This window comes from Ailuropoda melanoleuca, chromosome 1, assembly GCF_002007445.2.
Source record: "Ailuropoda melanoleuca isolate Jingjing chromosome 1, ASM200744v2, whole genome shotgun sequence".
In the NCBI taxonomy this organism is placed as follows: Eukaryota; Metazoa; Chordata; class Mammalia; order Carnivora; family Ursidae; genus Ailuropoda; species Ailuropoda melanoleuca.
In genome coordinates this window covers 109,671,198-109,693,264 of record NC_048218.1, presented here as the reverse complement: position 1 = coordinate 109,693,264, position 22,067 = coordinate 109,671,198, and the positions used below count along the sequence as shown (strand labels likewise).

Below are 22,067 nucleotides of genomic sequence, written 5' to 3'. Positions count from 1 at the left end.
TCATGGGCTCAAGCAACAGAGGGAGACTCGGCACATCACTGTGAAATATCAGAACCCCAGGCATAATGAAAAGACAGCTTTTAGAAATTTAATTTTATTAATTTTAAAAATTAGAAATTTAGTGATTTTTATTAATTTTAGAAATTAAAACAGAAGAAAGAGGAAAGAAGGAGGGAGGGAAGAAAAGAACAGAAGGAAGAAAGGAAGGGAGGGAGGGAGAGAAGGAGGAAAGACAGGCACCACAAACTTCTGGACTCCCCAGAAACGTGAGGAGCTAAGAGGCCAGAGGGTCGTGCAGGGAGCCTTCAAAAGCAGGAAAAGGCTTCCAACCACAGCCAGCAGGCCCGACGAACCAGCAAGCGGAAGGAAGTCCCTTCAGACCCACAAGGTCCGAATTTGCCTCCGCCCCATCGGCTCTCTAGAGCGAGCCAGGGCGCACTCCGGGAAACGCGCGGCCGCAAGAGCAGCGACAGGACTGCGCAAGGGAGACCCCGCCGACGGCCCCTGGGAAGTGGGGGACCCCGCCGAAGGCCCCCGGGAAAGGGGTACGCCCAGCCCACGCGCCCCCGGGAACGGGGCGAACTGCACAAAGCGGGGAGAGCGCGGCGGGAAGGGGCAGTAGCCACGCACAGACCTCAGGTGCTTGGAGCTCCTCTTTCCAGCACTTCAGTCCTTCCAAAATTACACGTCCACACCTACAAGCCAGAGATTGCACGTAAATTCCACAATTGCAGAGAAAACAGAAACCCCGGCAGGACGCTGGCACACCGCCTGCATTTCTGCGCGACCTCGGCCGTGCACCGTCTACACCGCAGCCGCTCCGCACGGGGACCCGGGGCGGGCTGCAAAGTGCCCGGCTTTCAGCCACCCCCAGGTCCTGGGCGCCGCATTCTTCACCCCTCCCACCTTTCCTGAGCTGCCTAGCACCCGTCTCTCCGTTACTTCCCATCGCCTAGTCTGCCCTCAGCAAAGATGGCGCCCGGCCAGAAAGGGGCAGCCAGCGTGACTTCCGGCTGTGTGCCCTCAGCAGAGATGGCACCCGGCCGGAAAGGATTGCGGGCGTGACTTCCGATCGGGCGGACCGCGACTAGGCCCGCTTCCGGCGGCGCTCCGAGTGACGTAGCGAGGGCGCCGCGCGGCGTGAGCCGAGGACGGTGCGGGGGCACATGGAGGTCAGCGGCAACGCTCTCCGCTGCTGCGTAGGTCTGGTGCGAGCGGGGAGGGTGATTCTGGGCGTGGGTCCTGAGGGCTGGAGGGCGCGCCGGAATGCCGGGGGGTCGGGGTCCCGGGGCTGGAGGGGGGACCGGCCCGCCCGTGCGCACGCGCTCCTCCGCCGCCATCCCGCGTGGTGGCCCGCGGGCGTGGGTGCAGGTGTTCTGCCTGCCCCCGAGGGCCGAGCTTTGGGGCTGGTGTTCGCCTAACCGCAGTGGGGCCTCCGGACTTCAGCTCCCTCCCTAGGCCTCAGGGCTGTTTTCCGTGGGGAGCGACCCCGGTGTCCCCGCTTCCGGGGCGCCGTGGATGGGGGATGTTGCCTTTGGGCCCGTGTCTCTCCGGAGCCTCCGCTTTTCGGTGATCAGATCGAGCGTATTAGAGCTGCGATGCGTTGAGGAGCGAGTGAGGCCTGCAGGCTGTATGCCAAGTTACAGGAAATCGAAGGTCAAAAGCTCTTTCTGCTTTGGCAGGAGGGGAGGCCCGGGCACTTGCCGTGTGCCGGCCATTGGATCGCCCTGCTGTGCGAGACGGTCCGAGCGGTTAGAGGCCCCAACAGGGGGATGTGTGACGGATCCTTGGAGGAGGTAACGTCTTGCCTGGGCGTGGAGGGATGAAGGGCGATTTCCTGGGTCCTGTGATGTTGGGGGCAAGAGGGGGGAACCGCAGGACCTGCCGGGGTCTCCTGAAGGTGCGGGGCTTGTGAGAGGCGGGAGTGTGCTGCAGGAAGGTCGGTTCCTGGCTGGCCCTAGTGTGAAACTGTGGAATGGGGATTACACGATCTGGAAGCAGTCTTGTCCAGAGTCTCTGCAAGTCAGCGATTCTTTTCTCTTTTTTTTTTTTTTTAAGATTTTATTTATTCATTTGACACAGAGAGAGAGCGCAAGCAGGGGGAGTGGCAGGCAGAGGGGAGAAGCAGGTTCCTTAGTGAGCAGGAAGCCCGATGTGGGGCTCAATCCCGGGATCACCACCCAAGCCAAAGGCAGAGGCCCAGCTGACTGAGCCACCCACGTGCCCCCAAGTCAGCGATTCTTAATTCTGGGTGTTTTTGAAGTAAAAGAGCAAATGCCATCGGAGCCCCCCATGGAGGCCTCCGGCTGCGCCTGGGGGTCTGCATTGTTGAACTAGGTGATTCCAAGCAGAGCCAGGACTGACACGCCACAGCCCACACTGTAGTGGTCCTGAGTTTGGGTATTTGGGCACATTCTACGCTGAAACAAAAAGCCCATGAGGTTTTTGCTTCAGAAAGCACTGGCCTGTGCGGGGATGGGCAGAAAGGAGAAGTTCCGACTGGTGTGGAGAGAGTGGCGGTGGTTTCATCTGTCCTGCTTTGGTGTCTGGGAGTTGGGAGCTCTGCCCGCATCACCCCTTTCTCTCCTTTGTCTCTTCAGGGCTGTGGAACCACTTGCTAGCAGTCTTACTTGCCTAACCCCCAAATTGTCATGGCAGCTCGCCTGGTGAAGCGATGCACGTGCCTCCTGAGGGAGGCCACCCTTGTGAGCCCTGCCGTGGCTCCGGTCGGCCGACTGAGACTTGCCCGGGTCACCCCCAGGACTCTGACTTCCTCAGCTACCTCGCCCAGTTCTCACTCCCCAGGTTCCTTGTCGGGGCTCTTAGAGAAGGAACAAGTGTTCACCGCCAGGCAGGAGCAGCAAGAGGTGGACCAGCTTATCGAGAAGGCCACTCAGCCAGAGGAGCTCCTGCAGCTGCTCGGTGGTGGTCACTGCCTGCACAAGAACCACGCAGCCCTTATGCTCATCCAGCTTTCTCGCCTGGTCTCTGACAAGCCACAGGACAGGGCCTCGCTCGTGCAGGATGCCCGCTTTCAGCGGCTTCTCCAGCTTATCGACAGCCAGGTGGGTTTCTAGAATGTTCTCTGAGGGCTCCACGAGCGCAAAACAGTGGCACTGGAGTCCAGAGCAGCCAGTCGCTTTCTATAGGCAGGAACCCTGCTGCCTCCTTAGCTCTCCACATCCGGTGGTTTTTCATTTTGTAGAGTCTGTCTTCTCATTAACCTTCCACACAGCCCAGTTAGGTGAATATTGCTGTCTTTCCAAGCAGCAAATGGGACGTGGAAAATGGATGCACAGGAAATAGGCTGGTTCACCCATTTCCCGGGTGCTTTTCCCCCATTTCCCGGGTGCTTTTCCCCCAGGCAGTCCTAACTTGGTGTAGCTCCCCTCCAGTGTCTGACTGACAGCGGGCACGCCCCTAAAGCTGGAGGAGAGGCAGCTGGGCTGAGTGCGGCGGGCATCCAGCCGGTCAGATCCTGACCCATGAGCGCAGAGGAGACGGGGGACCTGTCTGTGTGGCATGGGGGTGGGGTGGGGGGAGCAGAATGCCAGCTGTTGGCTCTGGCCTGGTCGGCCCCCATGCCCTCCGCTGGTCTGTGCTGGGGGGAGGAAGCCATGCTGCTGTCGCCGAGCACCGGAGCTGTGTCCGGTTGTCAGAGGTGCTGAGAAGAGTCACAGTTCAAGGGTGGGCTTTCCAGACGGCAGGCCGCGAAAGCAGTGGGCGCGGCTGGCTGTTTTTAACGAGATTGGCTAATGGAGAAAATGCTGGAATGCTCGCGTGGTAAGGGCAGTATCGTGTCACAGAGCTTTCTGTCATAGTGAAACGTGTGCGTGTGCTGGGGTCAGGACAGAAGGTCGCGTCTCTCTGATGCTGTTGCTTGTAACCCTTTAACAAGCCCCTTATTCTGAGATCGTGATCCTGATTGTTATTTATTGTTTGGTACACACGCAGACAACTGAAGCACGTTCTAGGAGATGAAAACGAATGTTGTATCAAGTTTATGAGCCAGAACAAACCAAGAACAAAGTATAATGTAGACGGTGACGAAGCTTCCTTTTAAAAGTCCCCCTGCCGTCCAGGAGATGCCCGGACACAGGCACCGGGTTTCCTGATACGGACTCAAATTCTGCACTTGTTGGCCTCCCCAGCCCTTCACTGGCTCCCCTGTTTGCGCTCAGCTCCCTCTGTGCGGTCCCACTTCACAGATGAGGGGAGCGGCCCCACCAGAAGGGGCAGGGTTAGAGGCTCAGTGTTCCCAATAGAGCCCCACCTGAGTGCCCGGACCCTGCTCCGCCATGGGCCATGTACTGCGTCTGCGAGGGTGTGGGCTGGGCTGGAGGGGCTGCCATGCATCTCTGAGGCCTGGAAACACCCTTCTGGGAACAGCAGGGTCGCCCTTGTCAGAAACAGCCCCTGAGGAGGAGGGAGGTGCTGGCGCGGCCGGCACAGGGCTTTGGGGACACTGCATGTGGAGTGCACTGTGAAGCCTCGCGGGGTGTGGGAGCGGACATGGCAACGGTGGCAGCAGGTGAACAGCCAACCCCTCGTCCCTGACTCCTGGGGGTGTAGGGGTGGCCAGGCCTTCTCTTGCCCACATATCCCAGGGCTGCTTCACACAACCTCTTGCCTTGGGGAGCAGGGGCTGGGTGGGAGGGTGGGGCAGCAGGGCTCTGGCCCCTGGACGAGCCCGGGGGGGTGTGGGCTTCGCTCTCATCCGCGTTCCTGAGAGATGGCTACGCTTTTGGGAGCTGTAGGACTGCTCCACTGGAGAAAAGGGGTGTGGAGTTCGGGGCTTCTCAGCCTCGGTGGAACACCTGTTTGCAGAAAAAAAGTCAGCGTGTCCGTGACAGCTATCAGTCCTTACTGTCACTGCCAGCAAAGAAACCAGCGGGTTGACAGAACTTGACCCTGAGTCAGTCCTGCGGGCTTTCCCCTGACTTCTGGACTCCATGGCTTGCTTGGGGTCGGGTCTGCGAGTGCGAGAGGGGCACTCGTCAGGGGTGCCCACCGCGCAGATCCGTGGCCAGGTCTCTGTAACCGGCCACCTCCGTGGAATTTGCACTGGGGAGACCCAAGGGGAGTTTCCCTTCTCACACAGAGCTCTTGTTTGCAGGTGACCTGGACCGCTGGCAGAGTGGGGCGAGCCGCTGGAGGCGCCTGCCTTACAGCAGTGGGTGGGGAGTCGTGCTGGGCCAGACCCCTGGCACAGGACGGGCGGGGTCTCAGGTGTGACGTCCCTGTGTCCTCCCCACAGATAGCCTCGGTATGGCACGGGCCCCTCGTGAGGCTGCTCCGGAGCCTCTATGCACTGGCGCTCCCCACGGCCTGCAAGGAGTTGCAGTCGGTGGAGCAGGAGGTCCGCTGGCGCATGCGCAGGCTCAGGTACCGGCACCTGGCGTTCCTGGCGGAGACCAGCACCACCTACATGCAGGAGCGGGGCTCCCAGGAGCTGCTGGCTGAGCTGCTTACGCACCTGGAGCGGCGCTGGGCGGAAATCGAGGATGGCCGCACGGTGGTGGCCTTGATGGCGAAGACGGGGCACCTCTCGGAGCCACTGATGAACCGCCTGGAGGACAAGGTACTGGGGTAGGAATCGCGGGCAGCCACGGGCACACTCTGTGGCCACACTGATGAGGCTGGCGGGCCGCACAGAGCCTGAACCATGCCTCGTCTTCTCCAGAACCACCTTGTGCGTGTAACCTGGGCCGGCCGGTGGCCCCGCTCCAGGCTCGCACTTCCCAGTGATGTCGTGCCACCCCCACTACCCCTGCCCTGCAGTCAAGTCAAATTCAGCCCCCGTTCCCATCGTAGCGGGCGCTGGCCCAGATGGCTGCCACAGCAAGCCCTGCAGCTCATGGGCCCCGGGTCCCCCTGCGTGGGGCCTGGGGATAAGTTTGGCTGCACACAGGGCGCCCCGGGCCTGGGAGGGTTCCCCGGCTGGGAGCTGAGGCAGGCACCACCCAGGTGGGGCCTGGGGTTAGTGAGCTCAGGTCCAGTCGCTGTCCCACAGGGGCCACACAGCGCTGCACGGGAGCCCTGGCCTCGGCTGTCCAGCTGACCCCTGCCGGCTGTGATTGACAGTGCCTGGAGCTGGTGGAACAGTTCGGCCCTGATGAGCTGCGGAAGGTGCTGGTGACACTGGCTGCTCAGAACCGGCGGTCAGTGCCCTTGCTGCGAGCCATCTCTTACCACCTGGTCCAGAAGCCCTTCCCCCTGATGAAAAGCGTCCTCTTGGACCTGGCATACGCCTTCGGTGAGCCCTTCCAACCGGGAGCAGTGGGAAGAAACGGCACTCTGGCCGCAGCTGTGTCAAATTCGGTGCCTGCCCACCCTGTGGCCGGCACTGGCCCGAAAGGCTGCCACAGAAACACTGTGACCCATGGGCCCTGGTCCCCTGTGCTGGGCGTCAGGGATAAATTTGGTCATAGACACCTCGCCCCCAGACCTCGTCGAGGCCAGGCTGGGGTGGCTGGGAGGCTCCCAGGACAGCCTGCCGACCCTCACCGGCTCTTTGTCCCGAAGGCAAACTCGGCTTCCAGCAGACCCAGGTGTTCCAGCGCCTGGCTGCCGACCTGCTGCCACTCACACCCAGACTGACCTCCAGCGAGGTAGCCCACTGTGCCAAGTCCTTCGCCCTCCTCAAGTGGCTCAATGGGCCCCTGTTTGAGGCCTTCGTCCAGGTGAGCCAGGCAGAGCCCTGCGGCCTGGGCTGGAACAGCCCTATGGGCCCGACACCCTCAAGGAGTGAGTTCCCTGCCCCTTCCATCAGGGAGCCACAGCTGGCCAGACGTGCTACCTGATAGGGGGTTCCTTCTTGGGTCATTCGGGGAGGAGCGATCTCTCTCGGTGGTGCAGGTGGCATGGGTGAGGACGGTGTGCCCTTTTCCTCTTGCTCGTCTTTGGAGTCGTTTCTGTCCTTGGGTGGCTGTCACAGGGAGTGGTATGGACAGTGAGGCAGAATCTGCTCATAGCTCCCAGAACAGTAGCGAGGCAAGACGCTTACGTTTGCACAGCAGCTCGAGGCCGTGCAGGGCGGCTTCCAGGGCTCCCCGCCTCTGGGGGATTGCAGCTGCTGGCGGGGAAGGTCTAGGTGGCCCCGGGTGGCTGGGCTCATGGGCTTGGCGGGAGGCACGGGTCTGTCTCACGCTGTCCTCTGCCTCACGTCTCCGGCCCAGCACATCCTGGACAGAGCCCAGACCGTCACAGTGCCACACCTGTGCAACGTGCTTCTGGCTTTGGCGCATCTGAACTTCCGTCCAGAAAGAGAGGACCAGTTCTTCAGCCTGGTACGGTCTGTGCATCCCTGCTCCCCCATCCTCGTTCCTCTCTGTGCCAGGTGCTGCTGGGCCCCTGGGGAGCAGCTCCAGGCTGGACTTCTACTTGGGGGCCGTGGGGGTGCAAGGGGAGCTGGCTAGAACCACATGGCACATATTGGGGACAAAAGATGTGAAATCCCCTTCACCACACAGTGAGGGCTGGGGGACCCATGGTCTCCGTTCCTGGTGCTTCCTGAACACCCCACTGTCACTGACCTGCTGGCAGGGCTGCATGGTGTGCAGGCCACCGTGCAGAGTGCATCCATTCAGGGGTGAGACGTCCCGCGTGTGCACTGGCTTTGACCCTGGGCCTCCATGGGACACCACCCTAGCGGGCCAGCTGCAGCTCGAGGCCAGAAACACGTCCCTGGCCTGGGGCTTGCTCACCATGTTACGGGAGACATGATTTCGTGCCATGGACCCTTGCTGCTGGGAGGGGCCGTGGGAAGGTCCAGCTGAAGGTCGTGCTGTCCATGTTGGCCCTGGCTGCCAAGGCGAGTTTCTGGTACTCTCTATGAGGGCTGCCCCAAGCCTGACCAAGAGCGTCAGCAGGATTGCCCTCGTAGCTGCTTTGGGCCTCAGTGTGGCCAAGTCTGTTCGGGAGCCCTGAGCACTGCTGGTCCAGGGATTTTGGCGGCCACTGAGGGAAGCCCCCTTCCTCCGCCCGCCCTGTCCTTGCCCAGGTTCACGAGAAGCTGGGCTCAGAGCTCGCGGGGCTGCCCCCAGCCCTGCAGGTGGACGTGGTGTGGGCCCTGTGCGTGCTGCAGCAGGTGCAGGAGGCGGAGCTGCAGGCCGTGCTGCGCCCTGAACTGCATACCCAGTTCCTAGGTGAGCAGTGGGCTGTCCTCCCTCCCCTGAGTGATGCTGACCCAAGGGCCTCACCCCCTCCCCCACGACCGCCGCTGGGTGCCTGCCTGGTTCTGCGTGCCTCCATCGGGAGGGGAGAGGTGGTCTCCTGAGTCACCTTGGCATTCGCTGTTCCTCGTGCCTTCCCCGCGGGTGGCTCACAGACTTTCTTATCCTGATGATGCATATAGTTCAGGGGGCAGCGAGGGGGTGGGGTGCCACTGTCCCCCACCTGGACCTCCACCCCAGTGCCAGCCCTCAGCTCACCTGCTCTTCTCACACTGTCCCCTCCCTTAGAGAGCACGTCCCCGAAGGACCAGAGCACCTTCCAGAAGCTGCTCCACATCAACGCTACCACCCAGCTGGAGCACCCGGGGTACACGGGCCCCCGTCTGCCGGCCTCAGCCCTGGTCCCCAGACTCTCGGTCCTGCAGACGAAGGTGACCCCCTTGCAGAAGGAGCTGCAGGACGTGCTCAAGGGGCTGCTGGGGAGCAGCGGCGGGGGCAGCTTCATGGTGCCCACGCAGTACGGCTGGGTCCTGGGTGAGGCCCTCCCCACACTCCCCCTGCTGGCGGCCACGGGGCTGCTTCACGTTCTGCCCCCTGCGGTGACGGCCCTGCAGCCCCGGGGACAGTCCCCAACACGTGCACCCATGCCCCTCCCTAGACGCTGAGGTGCTGCTGGACCCCGACAGCCAGTTCCTGCCGCTGAGGGACTTTGTGGCCCCTCACCTCGCCCCACCCTCCGGGAGCCAGCCACTGCCCCCTGGGGCCAAGAGGTAGGCAGCCACGCAGCTTCTCCAGGGCTCCCTCCCCACTCCGAGGGCCCCGGGAGCACGCTGCACTCCAGCTCCGTCTCCCTTCCTCGCCAGGGTGGCCTTCCTGCGCTGGGAATACCCCAACTACAACAGCCGGAGCCGAGAGCTGTTGGGGCGCTTCGCGCTGGCCCGGCGCCACATGCAGGCCGCTGGCTTCCTGGTGGTGGACGTGAGTACCATCAGGCCCCAGCTCCGGAGGCCGGCCACACCGGGGTTCCCCCCTTCATGCGGGAGGAAGGGAAGCTTGGAAGGTGGTATTTTCCCCAAGGCGCCAGTTTCTGGGATCCGCTCAAGGCCTTGTATACCAGGTCTGCGTGCTGGCCCCGGAGAGTGGACTGGCCCGTACGGGCCGGAGGACACAGAAGTGGCCTTCCAGATCACATGATGGTTTTGTCACATTTACATCTTGGGCAGTTTTCTGTTTTTTTAACAGTCTTTAAAAATTAAAAAGTTGTTCTCAGGTGCCACAGCGCAGCCTATCAGGTCTGTGGCCCAGGGATCAGGGCCCCAGGAGCTCTGAGCACTGAGGGAAGCGGGGCGTCTTTCGCGGCCACAGCCCCGCAGCTCTGTGTGCTTGGGATGCCAGGGGTGCGGGTGCAGAACAGCAGGCAAGAGCCGGGGTCCCCACGCCCTCCCTGCAGGTCCCGTACTACGAGTGGCTGGAGCTCAAGTCCGAATGGCAGAAAGCCGCCTACCTGAAGGACAAGATCCGAAAAGCAGTGGCAGAGGAGCTGGCCAAGTGACCCGTCCCGAGCGTGGACCGCGTTCATGGGGGGCACTCGGACACACATCCCTGCGTGTGCTGGCCGCTGGCCAGCAGCTCCTGCCTCCTGGGGGCAATAAACCTGTGATTTCGGTTTTCAACACCAGGAGGCGTCCGGCCTTTGTCATCATCTCTGCCGTCTGTCCTGCTTTCCACGCGCCCGGCCTGTCCCCGCTTCTGCCTCCCCCAGGCCCTTGTCCCAACCATGCACACACAGTCACCCGCCGGCACTCAGTGCGTTGGCACGGATGCAGCCCTCCGCTTCCAACCTTGGGGCCATCAGGACCTTCCTGGGCAGGCCCGTTGCATTGGAGCACGTGGCTTGGGGGTCTTAAGGCAGCGTGGGTACTGAGCGCAGTCATCCTGGGAGGTTCTCTCCTGCCCGTAGTCTCAGGAGAGTGGGGGGAGCCGGGGAGCCAAGCCGACAGGAGGCACTGGGTCTGGAGCAGAAGAAAGAAAGTGCGCTCGGCTGACACAGCAGGGTTTGTGACCCCTCCCCACTGGCCAGGCCAGGGGGTCCTGGTGTTCTGTGCGTGTATGCCCCAGCCTCCTTTCCCGCAGCAGTGCCACCAGACGCTGGGAAGAAAGGTCTGTCTCCTCCCTGGTCCTTCGCCAGAGACGTGGCTGGGGGAGCAGACGAGAGGGAGACCACTGCTGCTTGCCCCCAGCAGCTCTGGGGCGGAGGGAGATGGGGAGAAGGGCCAACTCCGCCCTGGGTCCCCAGGCCAGCCTTACCCCATGGCTCCAGAGGGAGTCTCTTCCTGAAACGTCACAGCTCACATGGGGGTGGACAGGCAGCCATGAGGTTTGCACAGGCCGGTGGCTGTCTCTCCCCAGGTGGGAGGGGGCAGCCATGGGGGCCTGGGTAAGATGAGGGAGCAGGGAGGGCACGCCACAGTGAAGGACTGGCGTGGCTGAGTGCCAGGTGCAGAGCTGGCTCGGGGGCCCACTGAGGGCACGTGAGCCCCTCCTGTGCTTTGCTCGGGACCACCGGCCTCCATGGGAGACACTTGGGTTCCTTTGCATTTGTGAGAAGAGACAGTGGTATCTGTGTCCTCCCCGTTTTCTCAGTGGTGACCTCTCGTAGCACTGGCAGGTGTCACACCGAGACACTGCCAGGGATGGGTGTCCCCAGGCAGGACTGGCACCTCGGCACTAGGACCCCTGTGCCCTCTACACCCACACTTTTCCCCTCACTGGCTGTCCCCCTGTTCTCCATTTCCACTCTGGTTTTAAGAGCTTTGTGTAGTGGAATCCACATGGCCGTCAGGTAGGGTCTGCAGTAGCTCCTGGGGGGGGGGGGGGCCTTGGGGGNCTACACCCACACTTTTCCCCTCACTGGCTGTCCCCCTGTTCTCCATTTCCACTCTGGTTTTAAGAGCTTTGTGTAGTGGAATCCACATGGCCGTCAGGTAGGGTCTGCAGTAGCTCCTGGGGGGGGGGGGGCCTTGTGGGTGTTCCCTGTGCCAGTCCTTCCTTGTCCCTGCGGTTAGATGGCTCAGATCTGCCCGCGAGGATGGCGGGAACCCCAGTTCTTGGATAAATGCCCAGGAGCACAGCTGTCACTGCGCCATCCTATGTTCCTGTCAACAGAGTGAGGAGCCCTTAGGTCCTCTGTCCCCGCCATGTGGTGTCCTCACAGGAGGACAGAATGTGGTGCATCTTCCCTGTGGCTAATGCGGGGGAGCCCTTCATGCTAGCGGTCTGGTGGGCTCACAGCGAGCCCCTGCTCTCGCTGTACATTTCCACGACGACCAGTGGTCTCTTCATCTTCACATGCGCTTACTGTCCGTTTGCGTCATCTTTGGAGAAATACCTATTCCAATTCTGTGTCTTGTTTTTTAATTAGGTCGTCTGACTTGTAAGAGTATGTTCTAGAAACCAGTCCCTTATTGGATAAAGGATTTGCAAACGCTTACTCCCATTTTGTGGGTTTTATTTTTACTTTCTTGATGGTCTTTAACTTAAAGCAAAAAAAGATTTAAGTTTTTGTGAAGCCCACTGTAACTTTTTTCTTTTGCTGGTGCTTTAGAGGGGGGTTCATATCTGAAAATCCTTTGGTGAATCTAGGTCATGAAAATATACCCGCTTCCAAAGAGTTTTATAATTCTGTCCTTAACGTTAACTTAATCTGTTTTGAGTTAATTTTTGTATTTGGTAAGTGCTTAGTGTCAACTTCATTCTTTTGTTGTCCCAACACCGTTATTGAGAAGACAGTTCTTTTCTCATTGTATGGTCTTGGCACCTTGGTGGAAACTCAGCCACAGATGTCTGGGTTTACTTCTGGGCTCTCAGTAGCACACTGTCCCTTGATTATTGCTTTGTAGGACATTTTGAAGTTAGAAAGGGTGCGTCCTAGACTACATCAAAATAAAAACCTTCTGCACAGTGAGGGGAACAGCCAACAAAACTAAAAGCCTACAGTATGGGAGGAGATATTTGCAAATGACATATCCAATAAAGGACTAGTGTCCAAAGTTTATAAAGAACTTAACACCAAAAAAGCCTTCCAGTTTAAAATAGGCAGAAGACACGAACAGACATGAAAAGATGCTCAGCATCGCTCATCATCAGGGAAACGCAGATCAAAACTACAATGAGATACCACCTCACACCTGTCAGAATGGCTAAAATTAACACAGGACACAACAGATGCTGGCAAGGTTGTAGAGAAAGGGGAACCCTCTTATGCTGTTGGTGGGAATGCAAACTGGTGCAGACACTGGAAAACAGTACGGAGGTTCCTCAAAAAGTTAAAAATAGAACTACCTTAACTGCCCAGCAGTTGCACTACTAGGTATTACCCAAAAAAGACAAAAACACGAATTCAAAGGGATACATGCGCCTCTGTTTATAGCAGCATTATTTACAAGAGCCAAGTTATGGAAGCAGCCAAGTGTCCATCGACTGATGAATGGTTAGAGAAAATGGGGGAGGGGGGTATATACACATACATACACAATGGAATATTATATTATTCAGCTATTAAAAAAATCTTGCCATTTGCAATGATGTGGATGAAGCCAGAGGGTATTATGCCAAGTGAATTAAGAAAGACACCGTAGGATTTAACTCACGTGGAATTTAAGAAAAATAAAGCGAAAGAAACCAAAAAACATTCCTCTATAGAGAACGAATGCGTACCAGGGGAGGTGCCCAGGGGGATGGGGGAAGTAGGTGAAGGTCTAAGTACCCTGTTGTTGACAAGCACTGAGTGATCTGCAGGTGTTGACGCACTATACTGTATGCCTGAAACGTACAACACTACGTTAACTACACTGGAAGTTTAAAAAGCATGAGTCCTAGTGGATTCTACATTTTCAAGGTTGTTTGGCTATTCTGGGTCCCTCATAATTGCATATGAATTTTAGAAGTAGACTATCAATTCTTACAAAGAAGTCAGGATTCTGATAGGAATATCAAGGAAGTCTTAACTCAGTTGGGGTGTTTCTGAGCCACCATGCTCTTCTGATCCATGAATATGGGATGTTTGCCCATTTATTTAGATATTCCTTAGTCTCAACGGTGTTTTGTAATTTTCAGAGTATAAATTTTGAACTTCCTTTGCTAAACCTGATTCCTAAGGATTTTATTCTTTTTGGTGTCATTATGAATGGCATTTTCTTTCTTCAAAAATTTTGGATTGTTTACTACAAATTAATAGAAATACAATTGAATCTTTACCCAAAGTATAATTCACGTACGATATCCTATTAGTTTCAGGTGTACATCATGGTGACTCAGTGTGTGTGTACATTATGAAATGATCCCCATGAGTCCAGTTACCATCTGTCACCAAAGGTATTAGAACATTATTGACTGTGTTCTCTATGCTGTACATTACATACTCATGACTTACTTATTTTCTAACTGGAAGTTTGTGTCTCTTAATCCCCTTCATCCATTTACCACTCCCCCAAACCGCCCCCCCTCTGGTAACCCTTTTTTGAAGCCGTTTCCATTTTGTGTATTTTGGGTTTTAGATTTTTTACAGTTTGTTTTGTAGTTTTCCATGGAGTGGCTGCACCAATTGATGTTTCCACTGACAGTGCAGAAGCGTTCCAATTTCTCCACGTCCTTGCCAACATTTGTCATATTTTTCTTTTTGATACTAGCCATTCTGACAGGTGTGAGGTGGTATCTCATTGAGGTTTTGATTTGTATTTCCCTGATGATGAGTGATGTGGAGCATTTTTTCATGTGTCTGTTGGCCACCTGGATGTCTTTGGAGAAATGCCTATTCAAATCCTCTGCCCATTTTTTAATCAGGGCATTTGTTGTTGGGGGGTTTTTTTTGTATATGTTCTTTATATATGTTGGATATTAACCCCTTTCTTGGTTGAGTGATTCACAGGTATCTTCTCCCATTCAGTAGGCTTTTGTTGCCTTTATGTTTTGTTGATGGTTCCTACCTGTGCGCAAGCTTTTTAGCTTGATGCAATCTCATTTTAGCTTTTGTTGCCCTTGCCTGAGGAGACTGGTCCAAAAAAATATTGCTGAGACCAATACTCCCTGTGCTCTCCTCTGGGAGTTTATGGCTTCAGGTCTCATATTTAGGTCTTTCGTCCATTTTGAATTTATTTTTGTGGATGGTGTAAGAAAATGGTCCAGTCTCATTCTTCTGCATGTGGCTGTCCAGTTTTCCCAACACCATTTGTTGAAGAGACTGTCTTTTCCCCCATCAGATAGTCTGGCCTTCTTTGTCATAGATTCATTGACCCCATAAATGTGGGTTTATTTCTGGACTCTGTTTAGTTCCATTGATCTGTGTGTCTGTTTCCTGCCAGTACCATACTGTTTTGATTACTTTGTTTTCATATTTGCTTTGTAGTATAGTTTAAAATGTGGGAGCATGACACCTCCAAGTTTTGTTCTTTCTCAAGATTGCTTTGGCTATTTGGGATCAACGATTGATTTTTATATACTGATCTCGAATCCTCCAACCTTGCTGAACTAATGTATCAGTCCTAATTATTTTTGCTGCTTTTAAGATTTTGTCTTTGATTTTTAACATTTTTATATGTCTGCAGCTCTGTCTGTGTATATCCTACTTGGAGTTCGTTGAGCTTCCTGAATGAATGGGAGGCTTCTGTTTTCAACTTAGGAAGTTTGCAGCCGTGTCTTCTTTGAAAGTTCCCTCTCTCCTCCTGGTATTCCCATTATGTGTATGTTGGGGCAGTTAATGTGTTCCACATTTCTCGGAGGCTGTGTTCATTTTTCTTTTTTCTCTATTCTTCAGCTATCGTAATCTGTGATCCATCTTCAAGTTCACCAATTCTGCCAGTTCAAATCTTCTGTTCATCCCCTGAAGCGAATCTCATCATTTCTGTGCTTTATGGATGTTCTCTACTTGATGTGACCTATCATTACATCTTTCTTTACTTCTTTAGTCATGCTCTCCTTTATAATGAACATATTTATAATGGCTACCTTGAAGTCTTTGAGTGATATGTCATCTAGTCACTTTTACAGGCAGTTTCTGTTGCCTGCTTTCTTGCCAGTATATGGGTCATACTTTCCTCTCTTTGTGTGCCTGGTTATCTTGTTGGAAATTGGGAATTTTAAATAAAATACTGTAACAATTCTGGGTTCAGAGCCAACACCCCCTCTCCTCTGGGGCTTCTTACTGTAATTTGCTTGTTTGCTTGGGGGACTGGCTAGATTATTTTGGTGAAGTCTGCTCCTTTTCCCCTGCAGTGTTCAGCCTCTGGTGCTTTTCCTCTGGGAGGTACATGGGTCTGCCCCCGGTCACTGTGGCCTGCTGTCTAAGCTGTGCTTTCACTGGCCCTTTGAATCCCTACTCCCTATGCTTTTGATCACAGCCTCCACTGTCCCGAGTGCACCCTCGGGTTGAAACTTCCCCATGCTCTATTGCAAGGGAAGTCAGCTCCTATGGGAAGAGATTGGGAGCTATCCACTTCATAGCCTGGCAAAATCTCAGCCAGGGCTCAAAGCAAGAGAGACACCCCCAGTCTGAGAGCTGAGCATTCAGTGCAGGGGGGACAGTAGCCTCTTCTGGAGAGGAACCATGGCCTTGAGCTGGGAGAGGGGCCACCGGGTCGGCATACTCAGCATGCCAGGCCCAAGGTAGGGTCTCCCTCCCACAAGTGGGGGCTAAACAGAGGAAGGGAGCCCCACATGGGTCACACTTGCCTGGGACTTAGCTTCAGTTGTAGGTGTCAGGATGATCGGATAGGAAATGCTACGTGCCTGGGGGCCCTGTGGTCTTGGCCCCAGCAGTGGGGTGGATCCTCTAGCTTGGTGAGCAGGGAGAGGGGAGAGAGGAGAGAGGGGGCAGCTTGGCTCAGATACCACTGACTCTGCTTCCTTAGTAACTTTGAATGGGGCTCCTGGGTGGCTCAGTTGGTTAAGCGTCTGACTCTTGGTTTCATCTCAGGTCATGAGATCAAGCCCCGCGTCAGGCTCTGCATTCCGTGCAGAGTCTGCTCGAGGTTCTCTCCCTCTGCCCCTCCTCCTATGCACACCTACTCCCTCCCTCTCTCTCTCAAATAAATAAACAAATCTTTTAAAAAAAAATAACTTGGCACCAATTTTCTTTTTCTTTAATTAAAGATTTTATTTATTTATTTGACAGAGAGACAGCCAGCGAGAGAGGGAACACAAGCGGGGAGTGGGAGAGGAAGAAGCAGGCTCCCAGCAGAGGAGCCTGATGTGGAGCTCGATCCCAGGATTCTGGGATCATGCCCGGAGCTGAAGGAAGCCACTTAACGACTGAGCCACCCAGGCACCCCTGGCACCAATTTTCTTGAATAACTCTTTCTTCATTTGTTTGCCCATCAGACAATTTCCAGGAGCTTTAACTGTTTGTTGTATAAGTTCCACCAGTTTCACTGGGAAGCTGGCCAGCGGCGCTGCTTGTGCTTTCATTCTAGAAGTCTGGCTGTCCTTACTTCTTTTCTTGCCTCACTGTGGGGTTAGAACTCACAGCCCTGTGTTGAAACCAGGGGCGGGAGCAGATGCCCTTTCTTGCCTCGGCCCTGGAGAGCATTCAGTCTTTCACCACCAAGCACAGTATTGGCTATAAGGCTTTTGCATATGATCTTATTCAAGTTCATTTTAACTTGCTGGGAAGTTCTGAACTATCTGAACGGCTGTTGGATTATGTCAGATGGGTTATGTGTCACTCAATACGATCACGTAATTTTTCTTGTTTAGCTTGTTGGTATGGTGGGTTACGCCAAATGATTTTCAAATGTTGAACTGCCCATGCACACCTGGAATAAGTTCCATCTGGTCATGGTTGTATAATTCTTTTTATACAATGTCAGATTTGATTTGCCAGTATTTTACTGAGATTTTTTTGTGTCTAAGTTCATGGGAGAAATTGCCTTGTTTCTTGTCTGTCTGTCTGTTTCTGGTACTATCTTTGCCTGGTTTTGGTACAGCATTTAAATTTGTCCCAGGAAATGAGTTAGGATGTGTTCCTCCATCTTCTGTTTTCTGGAAGAGATTGCTTAAAATCGATGTTAATTCTACTTTACATACTTGGTAGAATTCTCCAGTGAAATCATCTGGGCCTGAAAGTTTCTTTGGGTAAGCTTTTAAATGAAAAATTAAATTGCTTTCATGGTTCCAGGACTGTTCAGATCATCCACTTCATTTTGCTTCCTCGGATTTGGTAGATTTTAATTTTCTTTTTGCCTCCAGAGATTTCAGACATCACTCTGGCATTCCCAGAAATGTATCTCACCAGCTATCTGGACATCCTGTGGCCCAGTCAGGCTGACACGGAATCAAGCATCCAGCCCCCAGTGCCCTTCTGATACTGGGCATTTGTGCCTTTCTCCTCTTAAGGTTGTCGGTCTTGTTAGGGGTTTGTCCATCTTATTAATTCTTCGCAGAACCATTTTGTTTGTTTCATTGATTTCCTGTTTTGAATTTCATTGATTTCCTGCTCTTTTCATTCTTTCTGCTTGGTTTGGTTTTATTTTGCTCTCCTTTTCCTAGTTTCATGAAGCAGGCATTTCAATGACTTTGAGGTCTTGCCTCTTCCCGAGGTGCTATAAATATCCCTCCCAGCACTGCTTTAGCTGCAGACCACATACTTTGATGTTTTGTGTTCTTTTTATTCGGTTCAGTTCTGTGTTTTTAAAAAAAACGCCCCGAGTTACTTCCCCTCTGACCCATGGATCATTTACAAGAGTGTGGTTTTCTTCCCAGTGTTTGGAGATGTTCCTGTTGTCTTGCTGTGATTGATTTTGTTGGAGTCCATTGTGGTCTGAGTACAAACACTGTGATTTCAGTTCTTTTAGACGTGTTGACATTTGTTGTATGGCCTGAGGTTTGATCTCCCTTGGGGAATGTTCCATCCTTTGAACACAGGAGCACTCTGTGTTGCCAGCTGGACTATCCCGTGGGAGGCTGTGGGCGGGTGGGTGGTGTGCGTCTCCCACATCCGGGCTGGTGTTCTGTCTGGTAGTCCTGTGGGTTGTCGAGAGGACAAAGTGGAGTCCTCAACCGTACTTGCAGATTTGACTGTCTCTCCTCAGCTTTATCATCTCCAGCCTCGTGTATTTTGAGGCTCTAATAGGTGGCCTACTTTCTCAGATATTAACCTCGCCCCTCCTGCGTCTTCGTTTTGTCGTCGTTGTTGTTTTGCGTTTGATTGCTATTCATGTTGTTTATCTCCTTCTGCTACTTTCTCCCACGCATTTATGTCATTGAATTTGCAGTGACTTTCTTATAAACAGCATATATTCAGTCCGCTTTTGTTGTCCACTCTGCCAGTCTTTGCCTCCTGATCTGTGAGTGAACATTTTAACGTATTTAATGTAGTTTGTATATTTAGGCTATTTACGTTTGTGTGTGTTAAGGCCAGAAGTCTGCCATTTTGTTATTTGTCTTCTGGTTTGCCTCTGTTTCTTGTTCTTTTGTTTCTCCCATCTTGCTTTCCTATGGATTCTTTGAACATTTTTTAGAACATTTTATGTATTTATTTGAGAGAGAGAGTGTGCGCACAGGAGCAGGGGAGAGAGGGAGAAGCAGACTCCCCACTGAGCAGGCTGACGCAAGACTCAATCCCGGGACCCTGAGATCATGACCTGAGCCAAAGGTAGATGCTTAATTGACTGAGGCACCCAGGCGCCCCCCCCCTTTTTTAAGATTTTATTTATTAATTTGAGAGAGAGAGCATGAGCAGGGGAGAGAGGCAGAGGCAGAGGCAGAGGGAGAAGCAGACTCCCCGCTGAGCAGGGAGCCCGATGAGGGGCTCAATCCCAGGACCCCAGGACCACGACCTGAGCCCAAGGCAGACACCCAAATGACTGAGTCACCCAGGCACCCCTTGTATGGTCTTCTTAGTGCTTCTTCTGGGTATGGAAACACACTCGCGTGCAGGTCCTCACAGTCAGCTGCCAGCAGCGTGTGCACTTTGGGTTACGTGTGCACACTGCTTCTACGTTGGTCGCTTTGCCATCTCTGCTTTCAAGTATCCTCTCAAGTGTCAGCTGGTGTTAACATTTGTTTCTATCATCACACGTGCCACCGGGCACTCAGGAGAAGGAGTGTCCATTGTTATGCCCATCTCTCTGCCCTTTCCATGCGCTCCTTCTTCCCTCCCAGTGCCCCAAGAGGCCTCCCTTATCATGTCCATCCTTGTGGAGAGACAAGCCACCCCTGGCTTGTGGGGTGGTCTGCCAGGGCTGGAGCCTTCAGTGGCCCCTCATTCAGAGTGCAATTCTCCTTTGTTCTTGTGTGTGCGCACGGGCGCATGGCTGAAGCAAGTGTCTCCCTTCCCGAATGATGCTCACTTTCAACACTTGGAAAACATGGTGCCGCTTCCTTCTGGCCACTGGCTCTGGACCAGAAGTGCCCTGCAGTTGTCCTCGGCCTTTCCTGTGGTTCTCGTGCTCAGCTCTCTGGCTGCTTCCATGATTTCGTCCTCAGTGCTCAAGTGTCCAGACATGGATTTCCTTGGACGTATCGTACTTGAGATTTGCTCAGCTCCTTGAATCTGTAAGTTTCTGTCTCTCGCCCAATTTGGGGAGTTTCAGCCATCATTTCTTTGAATACTCTTTTCAACTGCTTGCCCTGGCCGCTCATCTTCTGGGACTCCGGTTATGTGAACAGTGCAACTCACGTTGTATCCCGCAGGCTCCTGAGCCTCTGTTCAGTTGTTTGTTTCCCCAGTGTTGTTGTTGTTGTTGTTACTCAGTTGAGTACTTTCTGTGGACCCATCCCCAGCCTCACTGGGACGTCCTCTGTCATCTCCGGCCACTGATGAGCTGCTCAGCAAGTGTCTCCTTTCAGGGATTCTGTATCGTTCTGTGCCTTTGGTTTGCTTCTGTGTTATAATGTGTTTCTTTGCTGACATTTTCCATTTGCTCCAAGATACACTGTTACCCCTTGTGGAACCCCCCTGATTAAGGCTGATTTAAAACCCTTGTCAGATAATTCTAGCATCTTCAGCTCAGTTTGGGCATCAGTTGATTTCTTATTCTAGTTGTGACTTTTCTGGGTCTTGGATTCTTCCTTGAGTTTCCTGGTATGACAGGCGATTTTTTTTTTTATTGTCTCCTGAACGGTCAGGCTATTATGTTCCCATTTTGTATTTTAGCAGGTCAGTCATCCTGTTTGGGCTCAGCATGAAGGTCCTGGGCTACTCTAGTGGCCTGTGGTTTCAGTGAGAATGGAATGTGCAGAGGTCCCTGCTGGGCCATCCTGGGCCTCTGGACAGGGGCAGGGTATCTGGCCCCTGGGAGGAATACCTCCAGGGCTGAAAGCCTGTTGTGGGCTTCCCCTAGCCAGTGCCCCCACCCCCACCCTTGGGGCCTCTCGGTGGGGCAGGGGGGCCAGTGAGCCCGGTGGGGAAGAAGTGGGCCTCTCCTTGATCTTCCTGCCAGTTCTAGCAGACCCCCCTAGAGTCGTCAGCGGGACTCCAGCCCCACAGGGGGATGAATACGGCCACCCGGTCCTCTTCCTGGTAGCAGGCTGGGGGTCAGAAAATGTGGTCCCAGACCCCCTTATGTTGGGCAGACTGCTCTCTTGTTCCTCAAGCCCTGGGGACCCTCGCCATGTCACCTCACTCTTTTCACGTGTGTTTTGGTTGTCTCTGATTTCCTGCGTTTACTGGTAGTTGGGAAGAGCAGAGATGAGCCTAGGCCACCTCAGCCAGACTAGAAGCCCCTCAGGGCAGCCTGAGGGGCTGAGTGTGTATAGGCCAGATGGTAGAGGGTCGGCAGAGCAGTGGGAGCTATGAAGGACTCTGCTACAGCAACGGGCGAATGGCCATGGGAGGAAGCAACTCAGAAGAGCCTGCGAGGTGAGGATGAAGGCGTGGGCTAAGGGGAGGACGAGGAGGGTCCCCATCAGGGGGATAGGTGGACGGATCTCCAGCATTTCCAGCGACTGAGAGGGGTGCAGGATGCTGGGCTGAGGCTGGGCGTGGCGAGGCTGGTGCCTAGCGCAGTCAGGGAGCCAGCTCCGCGGTGCGTCCGGAGCAGCGCCCTCAGGAGACAGGGCTAGGGAGACTCCCCCCCCCCCCCCCACGACAATGACCGCTCTGATTCCCTGCCCCCGCCCCAGCTCTGGGGTGGCGACAATGGTCATCTGTCTCCCGGAGCCGGAGCCTGGCACTGGGCGGGTGCGAGTGCGGGAGGGCCCGGGCGGTAGCAAGGGCACAGCTCAGGCAGGCTCGGGAGGGCTTGCGGCCCTGGGGTGTGGCGGAGGCGGCCGCCGAGGCGGAAGAAGCCGTGATTCTCCTCTTCCTCCCGCCCAGGTGTCCGGGAGCCGAGCTGCGGGGCGCGCGGGACCGGTGCGCGCAGTTTCCCCCGGGGCAGCCTTCCCCGCGGCGTTCCCGCCGCGCCGGCTCCGGTCTCCGGTTTCCATGGAGCCAGGAGGTGGTTGCCACGGAGACCAACGTGAGACGGCCAGCCAATCAGCGTGGAGCTGCGTCTCCACTTCACCTCCTGGATGGAGGCTAGGGGGGCGCAGAAGGCCGGGCCCCAGGACGGCGCCGCCACGTACCCCAGGGCGCCGAGGCCCCCTCGCCCCGCGTGCCGGCGACCCTCCCCACCCCCGCCTCTTCCAGGCCCGGCTAGGGGTGATGTTCCCTGGGGTCCGGCCAGCTTCCGACTGGCCCCCGACCCCCCTCGCGTTCTGGGGGCAATGCTGCGGGAAAGGCGGGGCCGCGCAGCGCGGAAGGAGGGCGCAGCCCGGGTTGGGGGAAGGAGGGAGGCCGCCTCCCCCACGACGGCGCTCCGCAGTGCTTGGGACGCACGCGCACGCTCACTCGGGGCGCCGGGCGGGCGGGGCGGTGCTGACGTCATCCGATGACCCACCCACCCCTACCCCTGGCCGAGG

At 55.2% G+C, this 22,067-nt stretch overlaps 1 protein-coding gene, 1 long non-coding RNA gene and 2 other non-coding genes across 6 annotated transcripts; 3 read left to right on the top strand and 1 right to left on the bottom strand.

Annotated features, from left to right (window-relative positions):
* Positions 1-255: 255 nt before the first annotated feature.
* On the bottom strand, positions 256-972 carry LOC117803092. Its single transcript, XR_004626729.1, has 2 exons — positions 907-972; positions 256-695 (listed from the first exon to the last, which is right to left on the bottom strand). It is a non-coding gene; the product is annotated as an uncharacterized LOC117803092 (long non-coding RNA).
* On the top strand, positions 689-9,852 carry TBRG4 (transforming growth factor beta regulator 4). 3 transcript variants are annotated; one of them, XM_011230791.3, is made up of 12 exons: positions 689-1,199; positions 1,683-1,796; positions 2,601-3,065; positions 5,258-5,581; positions 6,085-6,256; positions 6,526-6,683; positions 7,179-7,289; positions 8,003-8,147; positions 8,463-8,708; positions 8,833-8,944; positions 9,038-9,152; positions 9,625-9,852. In XM_011230791.3, exons 3-12 carry the CDS (start codon positions 2,652-2,654, stop codon positions 9,724-9,726), a joined length of 1,899 nt encoding a protein of 632 aa, XP_011229093.1. In that variant the 5' UTR covers positions 689-1,199; positions 1,683-1,796; positions 2,601-2,651; the 3' UTR covers positions 9,727-9,852. The 3 variants fall into 3 exon arrangements, with proteins under 3 accessions (XP_011229093.1, XP_011229095.1, XP_011229094.1); XM_011230793.3 differs by having other exon boundaries at positions 689-1,203; XM_011230792.3 differs by having other exon boundaries at positions 689-1,208.
* On the top strand, positions 5,777-5,913 carry LOC117795536. Its single transcript, XR_004619597.1, has one exon. It is a non-coding gene; the product is annotated as a small nucleolar RNA SNORA5 (small nucleolar RNA).
* Positions 6,303-6,437, top strand: LOC117795535. The gene has a single exon (XR_004619596.1). It is a non-coding gene; the product is annotated as a small nucleolar RNA SNORA5 (small nucleolar RNA).
* Positions 9,853-22,067: the final 12,215 nt, after the last annotated feature.